Source organism: Oncorhynchus clarkii, chromosome 2 (genome assembly GCF_045791955.1).
Source record: "Oncorhynchus clarkii lewisi isolate Uvic-CL-2024 chromosome 2, UVic_Ocla_1.0, whole genome shotgun sequence".
Taxonomy (NCBI): Eukaryota; Metazoa; Chordata; class Actinopteri; order Salmoniformes; family Salmonidae; genus Oncorhynchus; species Oncorhynchus clarkii.
In genome coordinates this window covers 88619448-88630765 of record NC_092148.1, presented here as the reverse complement: position 1 = coordinate 88630765, position 11318 = coordinate 88619448, and the positions used below count along the sequence as shown (strand labels likewise).

General features: G+C 44.7%; 1 protein-coding gene across 2 annotated transcripts in view; it reads right to left on the bottom strand.

Annotated features, from left to right (window-relative positions):
* Positions 1–771: 771 nt before the first annotated feature.
* LOC139376005 (filamin-C-like) overlaps positions 772–11318 on the bottom strand; it is a 42830-nt gene continuing 32283 nt past the window's right edge. For both annotated transcript variants that reach the window (XM_071118036.1, XM_071118045.1), the window contains 12 exons: positions 10945–11148; positions 10534–10686; positions 9778–9900; positions 8768–9031; positions 8214–8486; positions 7669–7806; positions 5641–5756; positions 4350–4482; positions 3976–4152; positions 3471–3689; positions 1643–1858; positions 772–1531 (listed from right to left, as the gene is read on the bottom strand). In XM_071118036.1, the coding sequence (XP_070974137.1) occupies positions 1344–1531; positions 1643–1858; positions 3471–3689; positions 3976–4152; positions 4350–4482; positions 5641–5756; positions 7669–7806; positions 8214–8486; positions 8768–9031; positions 9778–9900; positions 10534–10686; positions 10945–11148 (2204 nt within the window). In that variant the 3' untranslated portion in view covers positions 772–1343. The remainder of the gene's footprint in view (positions 1532–1642; positions 1859–3470; positions 3690–3975; positions 4153–4349; positions 4483–5640; positions 5757–7668; positions 7807–8213; positions 8487–8767; positions 9032–9777; positions 9901–10533; positions 10687–10944; positions 11149–11318) is intronic.

Sequence of the window (11318 nt, the reverse complement as noted above, 5' to 3'; positions counted from 1 at the left end):
AACAGTTTGATGTTGCTGTGACTGGAGCACTACCAGACCCTGTCTGTCAGTCTCTAAAACAGTTTGATGTTGGGATTGGAGCCCTACCAGACCCTGTCTGTCAGTCTCTAAAACAGTTTGATGTTGGCATTGGAGCCCTACCAGACCCTGTCTGTCAGTCTCTAAAACAGTTTGATGTTGGGACTGGAGCCCTACCAGACCCTGTCTGTCAGTCTCTAAAACAGTTTGATGTTGCTGTGACTGGAGCCCTACCAGACCTTGTCTGTCAGTCTCTAAAACAGTTTGATGTTGCTGTGACTGGAGCCCTACCAGACCCTGTCTGTCAGTCTCTAAAACAGTTTGATGTTGCTGGAAATAATCCTGGAACCCCTGCGGTTAGTGGGAATCCAGTCTCTTTTAAAAACTCCTGGTTGCTCCACTCTAATCTTGAGGGCTGTTTCTTTAAAAAAAAAAGTTCATCCAATCCCCTTGGTCCCTCACATAACTAAGACCAATCATAGGCTTCAATTTGCCACAGTTTACAGATGTATTTTTTTCAGTCCAGTTGATTCTCTTTTGTCCCGTTTAATATTTTGTAAATATTATAAGTACTTTTAACACCTATTTATAACACTCAAAAAGCATTGGACATGTGTTTAGAATGCAATGTGTAGAGTGTATATCATAGGAAGTATTACCCTTGTATGTAGCCTACTGTAAACATTATCTTCATGTGAAATATGTTTTTCACCATATCCCAATCAAAAACAGTAAATTAACCCACTCGTATTCTGCCAAGGTAGCAGTTGAATCTTTATTATTAGTTCTGCAAAGACTTACCAAGGAATTGGTTAATATAATAAAAATACCTTTTCAAATTTCTTTAAGCATACAAAATCATATAATATCACACTTTAATACTGTTTAAAAAGCAACTTATCTTGTGTCCTAAACACTCACACGTTAAGCCATTTCATTGCTACACAATAATCCCTTTCTATTGGCGGGGATCTTGTCCCAGTCAAAACACTTAGACCAACATCACATGACTTGGAGCTTGTCTCCAGTACACATAGAGTTGTATAGAGGGCGGTCGCCTCTTTCCATCTCTATGACACCACACTAGTCACCTAGAACTTCGCTCTAAAACAGTAACAGAGTTAATACAACAAGCTTTTGGCACATTCTTTAAATTAAGGCTGAAATCTGATTTTATTTATTTTTTCCTTATAGGCTAAAAATGTCCTTGGATTCTTTAGTGCACGTTGAGAGAGGCGGTTCTACAGCGGTCCACTGAGGAGTGTAGCGGTGCAGTGGGGCAAGGTGTGGTGGGGATCAGGGCTCGGGTGTTCCTTGACGTTCGTTCAAGGCACAGCAACGTTGAAGGGGCTGCCGGGGACACTATCGTCGCCCCACTTGACGATAACGATGTAGTTTCCCTTGTCTTTGACAGTGTAGGTGACGTTGTAGAGGCGGTTGCCCATGTGTTTGACGTACACCTCTTCACATGGGGTCGTGGGGCCGTGCACTCCCACCAGCAACATGTTAGAGCCTGGAAGAGGGGAGATACAAGGTTACACATGGCATAGAAGGATGTTAGTGTGTGTGTGTGTGTGTGTGTGTGTGTGTGTGTGTGTGTGTGTGTGTATCCTATCCATCTCACCTGCTTTGCTGCAGTCTACATTGAATATGTTCTTCTGTCCCACCAGAGCCTTAGAGAGCCCTGCGCCTCGACACACCACCTTGCTGGCATCTGAGGTCAGTTTGGATGAGGACGATAAGGAGCTGTACGCTCCGGCAACCTTGGAAGTCTTGGTGACCGTCTCTACCAGCACCGAGGACGTCTCGTGAAGGCTGTGACCACCGGACAGACGGGTACCTGAGAGAGGAGAGAGAGAGAGGAGACAGAGAGAGAAAGGAGACGGAGAGAGAGAGAGAGAGAGACAGAGAGAGAGGAGACAGAGAGAGAGGAGAGAGAGAGAGAGGAGAGAGAGAGAGGAGAGAGAGAGAGAGAGAGAGAGAGAGAGAGGAGACAGAGAGAGAGGAGAGAGGGAGAGAGGAGATAGAGAGGAGATAGAGGGAGAGAGAAAGAGGAGAGAGAGAGAGAGAGAGAGAGAGGAGAGAGAAAGAGGAGAGAGAGAGAGAGAGAGAGAGAGAGAAAGAGGAGAGAGAGAGAGAGAGAGAGAGAGAGAGAGAGAGAGAGAGAGAGGAGAGAGAGAGGAGAGAGAGAGACAGAGAGAGGAGAGAGAGAGAGGAGAGAGAGAGGAGAGAGAGGAAGGAGTGGGAGAGACAAGCAGACATGTTACAAAATAACTGCAGTCACGACTCCAACCAGACATTACATAACCTAACACCTCCCCTCCTCGATACAGACACAAACACTAGACTAAAACCCCATGGATGAGGGTTGACGGACCCTGCTTAGAAGAACACTGCTGTATCATCCATCTTCATACAGCTAAGAGGGCTAAGTACTCAGTGGGATTCTCTGTAACTTCACATCGAGCTGCATTCTGCCAGTGTTTCTGAGACCAGCCTTCAGCCTTGTGGTCCATGACTACTAATTCTACAATCCCGATGAGAGTAAACAGATTTATATAACATGTATTATTTACGGTTACGTGTTTATCATTTCTAGAAACTTATAACTTTTCAGAGAGTGTCTCGTTTAGGGTTGCAAAGCTACCGGTAGTTTACCAAAGGTTTCGAAATATTCAGTCATTTTGGTAATTAATGGAAAATTGATGGCAATCTATAGGAACTTTGGTAATTTATACTTGAATAATAAATACATACAATTATAGTATATAGTATTCATGTTTTTATATCTGTGTCCATATTGTCCTTGAGTTTCTAGTAGATAGACCAGATGGTTCAAGAGAAAATAGCCTAATTAATGAAAAAAGCATTTCATCAACAATGGCCTTATTTTCAATTAACTCTGAAACTCATCCAACCATTGACTTTTGTCACAACTGCCACCGGTTGGACACCAAAACGTTGACAACAAAAACACAATGACAATAGTCAAATAAATAAAAGCGTAAACAAATATACAGAGGATATTTCAAATAAATAAAAGTGTAAACAAATATACAGAGGATATTTCATGTCGAAACCCTCATTTTAAACAACAATGGTTTTCACTACGTTTATAGTTTATATTTAGGTTAATGTTTAACAGCTCTGTCATTAAACTGTTCATTAGAAAAATCATCTTATTTAACTACTTCATATATTTTATATGAGATAAAGCCAGAGATAATTACAGACAGTACCCAAAAGGGCCAGTAGATGTCTAATGATGGACGACAGGAAATCCTTTAAAGATACCAACATTCTGATAGTTTACTAGTAAACGTAGAGAGCTTCCAGTAATATACCCTACCTTTGCAACCCTAGTCTCGTTTCATAACCAAAACATCAAACATCCTTTTCATCAAGATCTGACACACGCCACACACACACAGGTGTCACACACACACACACACCTGTGACTCTGGCTTTGAAGGGGCTGCCCACTATGTGGTTGGGTCCTCCGTATTTGATGTTGATGAGATAGCTGCCGGGGGCCATAGGAGTGTAGATAACCTTGTAGCCATCGGGGCACTCAGAACAGTCCATCTTGACCTTAGAGGGGCCGTCAATGGTCACAGACAGGGCACCTGACCCCGCGTTACACGTGTTCACTACGAACTCAGAGGCCACGCCTAGAGAGAGAGAGAGAGGGAGAGAGACAGATGGTCAGGGGTATATGTACAGTATATGTCCAGTTATCCTAGATGCCGTCTCCTGCTGTTGTGACCAAGGCATTGACCAAGGCCACCCCACAGGATCCATCCCTCCTTCAAAAGGGGAGATCTCAGCCTAAACTGCACCATGGTTGACGCTGGCTTCCAACCCCCCTTCTTGTTATTTGACAGTACAACAATTAGTTGAAAGTAGGGGGTTTCCTCTGTAACGCTGGAGTCAGAAGAGATAAGGAGGAGTTTGTACCTGTAGATCCTCCCTCCAGTCCAGGCCCGTATGCTGTCACCATGCCTGGGTCTCCAGCCTGTCCTGCCTCCCCAACCCGCACGTTGAACGGGCTACCGGGGATGTGACTGCCGTTGAACTTGACGTCAATGGAGTGCACGCCGTTCTCACGTGGAATGAAGCGGATCGCGTTCTTGTCTGGAGATAATAGTAGAGAGTTATAAGAATAGGAGAGGAGAGGAGAGGAGAGGAGAGGAGAGGGGAGGGGAGGAGAGGAGAGGAGGGGAGGAGAGGAGAGGAGAGGAGAGGAGAGGAGAGGAGAGGAGAGGAGAGCTACCGTAACTCTATTTTTCTATGGACTGGTATGATGTGTATTAAAGTCAGGGTTATCTTACCACTGTCCAGCTCGGTGACGTAACACTCCTCAGCTGAGCCAGATGGGGTGTGGACCTTAGCATCGACCACGCCCCTCGCCCCGTTACGCTGCACAGCGAACGACGCTTCCTGATTCACCTTCAGATCCTTCTCCTGGGGGGGAAGGAGAAGAGGAGAGCGAGAGAGAGAGAGAGAGAGAGAGAGAGAGAGAGAGAGAGAGAGAGAGGAAAAACAGGGTCAGGACCTGTGTGTGTGAGTGTATGTGTGTCTTCTGCATGAGACAACGTGTGTGAGACAGTGACTCATCTTGTATATATATATATATATATATATATGAAACAAGAGTAAGGAGAGCGATATCTGAGGATGAGAGTATTTAAGGGAGGAGGTGTTTATGTGTGTCCCTGTGGCCAGTTGTCAAACAGCTAGACCCCACGATGACCCCATAATTGGAGAAGGGACAGCTGATCCCTCTCACTCACCACTAAACAACACAACAATATTGTCTTGGTTACTGCTACAGACCTACAAGCCTCTGGCTTCACTTCTAAGGACAAATAAATCTATGGGACAAGCCTGACCAACAAAACAACTATTGTTATTGTAAATTGTTTCTCGATTTCTCTATTGAGGCTTTTATCAAATGTATGTATAAATGTATTTGCATTTCATGACATGGGAAAGTTATGCTGCTTTAAAAGTTGATAAACTTGTTATACCACTTAAGAGACAATTATAACAAAATGCCTTTTGAAAGATTTTGATGAGATGTTCACACTTCCTAGAGAGCTCTTCCTTGTTCACGACCATTCAGCATTTATTTATTTTACCTTTATTTAACTAGGCAAGTCAGTTAAGAACAAATTCTTATTTTCAATGACGGCCTAGGAACAGTGGGTTAACTGCCTTGTTCAGGGGAAGAACGACAGATTTGTACTTTGCTCGGGGATTTGAACATGAAACCTTTCGGTTACTAGTCCAACGCTCTAATCACTAGGTTACCTGCCGCATAGCTCACACCCTCTTGAATATTTTGATATTAACAGATCCCACACCAGTTTGTAATTAAGGCACATGAAAGTTCACATGTTCAAAAAAGCATTAACATTTAAAAAAATAAAAATACATTTAAACGGCGCTACTGTGAAGTAGGAACTGGCGTCAAATGCCTCAGATCCTGTAGCCGGTCACAAATGATGGCCTTGTGAGGAGTGTTCTAACAAAGACATGTAATTCAGTGTGTGTGTATGTGTGTGTGTGTGTGTGTGTGTGTGTGTGTGTGTGTGTGTGTGTGTGCGCGTGTGTTCCTACCTGCAGGCTGGTGACAGTGAGTCTGCGTGCCTCGTCAGACAGCGTTGCTATGGGAACGATGAAGGGGCTGTCGGGGATGTGCTCGTTGTTGAACTTGATAGACACTTCATAGTCACCTGAGGACACAAACACAGAGAGGAACCGGCGGTTAGATACCAGAATAACAGTACGATCAGATGATTCTCATGGAAGGAGATAGACATGGTGTACAGCAACTTGCAAAAGTATTCACCCCCTTTGCCATTTTCCTATTTAGTTGCATTACAACCTGTAATTTAAATACATTTTTATTTGGATTTCATGTAATGGACATACACAAAATAGTCCAAATTGGTGAAAATAAATGTTTAAAAAATAAAACGTGCATTTTTTTATTGTTTTAAGTAAAACGGAAAAGTAGTGTGTGCATATGATGTATTCACCTCCTTTGTTATGAAGCCCCTAAATAAGATCTGGTGCAACCAATTACCTTCACAAGTCACATAATGAGTTAAATAAAGTCCAACCTGTGTGCAATCTAAGTGTCACATGATCTGTCACATGATCTCAGTATATATACACCTGTTCTGAAAGGCCCCAGAGTCTGCAACACCACTAAGCAAGGGGGAACCACCAAGCAAGCGGCACCATGAAGACCAAGGAGCTCTCCAAACAGGTCAGAGACAAAGTTGTGGAGAAGTACAGATCAGGGTTGGGTTATAAAAAAATATCTTTGAACATCCCACGGAGCACCAATAAATCCATTATTAAAAATGGAAAGAATATGGCACCACAACAAACCTGCCAAGAGAGGGCCACCCACCACAACTCACGGACCAGACAAGGAGGGCCTTAATCAGTGAGGCAACAAAGATACCAAAGATAACCTTGAATGAGCTGCAAAGCTCCACAGGGGAGATTGGAGTATCTGTCCATAGGACCACTTTAAGCCGTACACTCCACAGAGTTGGGCTTTACAGAAGAGTGGCCAGAAAAAAAGCCATTGTTTAAAGAAAAAAATAAGCAAACACGTTTGGTGTTCGACAAAAGGCACATGAGAGACTCCCCAAACATTTGGAAGAAGGTACTCTGGTCTGATGAGACTAAAATTGAGCTTTTTGGCCATCAAGGAAAACGCTATGTCTGGTGCAAACCCAACACCTCTCATCACCCCGAGAATAACATCCCCACAGTGAAGCATGATGGTGGCAGCATCATGCTGTGGGGATGTTTTCCATCAGTAGGGACTGGGAGACTGGTTAGAATTGAAGGAATGATGGATGGAGCTAAATACAGGGAAATTCTTGAGGGGAACCTGTTTCAGTCTTCCAGAGATTTGAGACTGGGACGGAGGTTCACCTTCCAGCAGGACAATGACCCTAAGCATACTGCTAAAGCAACACTAGTGGTTTAATTAAGGGGAAACATTTAAATGTCTTGGAATGGCCTACTCAAAGCCCAGACCTCAATCCATTTGACAATGGTATGACTTAAAGATTGCTGTACACCAGCGGAACCCATCCAACTTGAAGGAGCTGGAGCAGTTTTGCCTTAAAGAATGGGCAAAAATCCCAGTGGCTAGATGTGCCAAGCTTATAGAGATACCCCATGAGACTTGCAGCTGTCATTTCTGCAAAAGTTGGCTCTACAAAGTATTGACTTTCTGAGGGTGAATAGTTATGCACGCTCAAGTTCTGTTTTTTCATCTTATTTTTTGTTTGTTTCACAATAACAAATATTCTGCATCTTCAAAGTGGTAGGCATGTTGTGTTTTCAGGCTGTAAGGCAACAAAATAGGAAAAATGCCAACGGGGGTGAATACTTTCGCAAGCCACTGTAAATAACAGTTGGTCCTTGGAGCTAGATGGGGCTAGATGGGGTTAGATTGGGTTAGATGGGGTTAGATTGGGTTAGATGGGGTTAGATTGGGTTAGATGGGGCTAGATGACAGAGTGAGATGACAGAGAGAGAGAGAGATGAGAGAGAGGGAGGGAGAGACCGATGGGGCTAGATATGGTTAGGTGGGGCTACGGGGGGGTACTATCTCACCTGGCTCCTGAACGATGTAGGCCACCCCACAGGATCCATCCTTCCTGTCTTCAAATGAGATCTCAGCCTTACTGGGCCCCTCTACTGCGATGGACAGGCCTCCTGCACCAGCCTCACGCGTCCAGATACTGAACTCAGCTACGGAGAGTAAGAGAGAGGGAGGGAGAGAGAACGAAAGAGGGAGGGAGAGAGAACGAGAGAGGGAGGGAGAGAGAACGAGAGAGGGAGGGAGAGAGAACGAGAGAGGGAGGGAGAGAATGAGAGAGGAGACACACAGACGTGTTAAAACCCATTCAACTAAAGTAGATAACACATTCAACTAAAGTCGATAACATATTCAACTAAAGTAGATAACACATTCAACTAAAGTAGATAACACATTCAACTAAAGCAAAGGGGGAAAAAATAACTTATTGAAAGTTAAACATTCTTCAAAATAGCTGCTATCTGCAAAACTGTTGGTACGACTAAAGGAAAAGACAGGTTCATCAATTAACTGGTGGGGGTTTTCAGCGAGACACAGGCGGTCAGGTCAAACTACTTACTTGGTACTCCTGCCACTCCTCTCTCCAGCCCAGTGCCTCCGGCCCGGACCTTGTGGGACCCTCCTTCTCCCATGGGCCCAACAGTGAACTGGAAGGGACTTCCGGGGACATGCTGCCCGCTGTACTTCACGTTGACCGTGTGTGCCCCCATCTCCTGGGGTACGAAGCGGACGCTGTAGGTGCTATCCCCTCCATCTACGATCTCTGCCTGTTCTGTTTTACCCCCGGGGCTGGTCACCTGGGCTGTCATACTACCCTGGGTAACTGTCTCACCTGGGGGAGAGTGGAGGGAGGAGGGGAGGGGGGAGAGAGGTGTCAGACTGGCTGGAAGGCGTGTTGTTTTTCCATCTACAATGCTACATTTTTACTCTTATCCAGAGCGACTTACAATCCATACATTCAACTAAAGTAAGTAAAACAATTCTATATCGATCATAATCATTGTAAAGTAAAACCTTCTAGAAACGAGCTGCTACTGTACCGAGATCAGTGATATTGAGAGTAAAGAAGAACAAGTGAAACAGAGAAGTGTTTCTTCATTCATTCATTCTCACCAGGTGTTGGTGTGGCTGTAGCAGGTATACCAGCGAAGCTAGCCAGACTCTCTCTGCCCAGGAAGTCTCCAAACACATCTCTGAAGGGACTGCCTCCTCCTGCTCCTCCCATCTGGGTGCTCTCCTCTACCCTCACCTCCCTCTTCGTCTCTCCGCCCCTCATCTTGCTGATCTCCGTGCGCTCTGTGCGCGTGTACGTGTGGCTGCTGCGTGTGAACGTACGAGTCATCCTCTCCTGGGCTGACACCATCTGGAACCAGTTTCCTATTGGTGGAGAGAGAGCAGGGAGGGTAAGTGTTTGGCTTAGTCTTTTACACAAGCAATACTTGAAGACTCATGCTAGCTAACTTAGCTTTTAAGCTAGCTAACTTGTAGCTGTATGAAAGAAGCTAGCTAACTCGTAGCTGTATGGAAGAAGCTAGCTAACGTGTAGCTGTATGGAAGAAGCTAGCTAACTCGTAGCTGTATGGAAGAAGCTAGCTAACTCATAGCTGTATGAAAGAAGCTAGCTAACTCGTAGCTGTATGGAAAAAGCTAGCTAACTCATAGCTGTATGAAAGAAGCTAGCTAACTCGTAGCTGTATGGAATAAGCTAGCTAACTCGTAGCTGTATGGAAGAAGCTAGCTAACTCGTAGCTGTATGGAAGAAGCTAGCTAACTCGTAGCTGTATGGAAGAAGCTAGCTAACTTGTAGCTGTATGGAAGAAGCTAGCTAACTTGTAGCTGTATGGAAGAAGCTAGCTAACTTGTAGCTGTATGGAAGAAGCTAGCTAACTTGTAGCTGTATGGAAGAAGCTAGCTAACTTGTAGCTGTATGGAAGAAGCTAGCTAACTTGTAGCTGTATGGAAGAAGCTAGCTAAATCGAAAATTGATAGGATTAACAACCACCATTGCTGTCATTCTATAGATGATATCAACACAGCAATGTGGGGTACGTCAGCACTATGACAGCACCATGACAGCACCAGACTGTAATATCACAGTGTGATCATGTTTAGGCTGTGCTCACCAGGGATTTTCAGGTTGAGGCCACAGGCGCTGCCGACAGAGGCGATGGAAGGGGCTGTTCTCTTCCTGGTGATGCTCTCCTTCATTCTTCCTTCTCCTGTTACCTTCACCGTGAAAGGACTTCCTGTAGGAGCAGCCAATCAGAGGTCAGAGAGTAGGCTTGGGCGTTTATACCGTATACCGGGGTATTTGGAAATACCGACGGTATGATTTTCTATAATGTTAAATACAGTGTATGTGGGGGTGCCTGCTAAGTTAAGGAAAGCTATGAGAAATCTAAGATGTGTCAAATGAGATCCAGCTCAGGGCTCCAGCCATGCATGTGGTTTGCTAAATTGCTAGCTAAGTGTCGAGATGTCAAGATCAAGCTTCTTGGTTACAGCAGAGACGTTCAATCCCCTCCTGGATCAAGAGCCCTGTTGCCTAAATAGTTTTTTGCGTAAAAAAACAAATAGCACTTCCGGTATAAAACTTTATATGGTACAGAAACAATATGACAGTATGAACATTTGGATACAGCCTAACCCTATCAGAGAGTACCAGCAACAGCCAATCAGAGAGGTCAGGGAGTAGTGTATCAGCCAATGAGAGAGGTCTTAAACCGGAATAGCCCTCTCAATCGTGCAGAAAATAAATTCACAGGTAACAGTGAGTGACAATACTGTTCTATAATGAAATACAACCTCACAAGTTAATTTACTGATACAGTCATATTTCCATATATAGAAGATTGAAGTGAGACAGTAAAGCTACTAACCAGGGATGTGCTTATCAGAGAACTTGATGTTGATAATGTAGTTGCCTGGCTCTGTGGGGCAGTAACTGACTCTGCAAGTCCCATCCTCCACATCCTCACAGTTTATGTCCACTTTACTCGGGCCCTCGATAGACAATCCCAGACCACCATAACCTGAGAGAAAGAGGGGAGGGAAGGGGTGGGGGGACGGAGAGAGACAGGGGAAGAGAGAGAGATGGGAGGGAAAGAGAGAGAGAGATGGAGAAGAAAGAGAGATATAGAATAGAGAGAGATTGGAGAGGGCGAGAGAGCAAGAGATAGTAAGAGAGAGAGAGAGAGAGAGACAGAGGTAAGGTATGGTAGGACAGGACAGGAGAAAGAACATTTTATCTTGACCTAGTATCAGTAGAATAACATGTTCCTTAGTCTTACCTGCATTCCTAGTGTCCACAAAGAACTCAGCCATTTCAAAGGTGTGTGCCTCCACCAGTCCTTTACCGAAGGCCTTGACCCGGCTGGCCTCGCCAATCTCTGACTGGCCAACCTGGATCTTGAAGGGGCTGTTGGTCACGTGCTTACCACCCTTCTTCACGCTCACCTCGTGCTCTCCCACCTCCTTAGGGGTAAAGGAGATACCTGTGTACAGAGGGATGAAAGACAGGAGTGAATCATCTGGGACCAATAAAAACTACTAGAGATGGTCAGACTGAAATAATGAAGTGAAATGGAATAATTCAGTTTGCATCCAAACCATGTATTCTACACCAATGGCCCAAACATCTTTGTACTTCTCAGGCCAGGCTAGT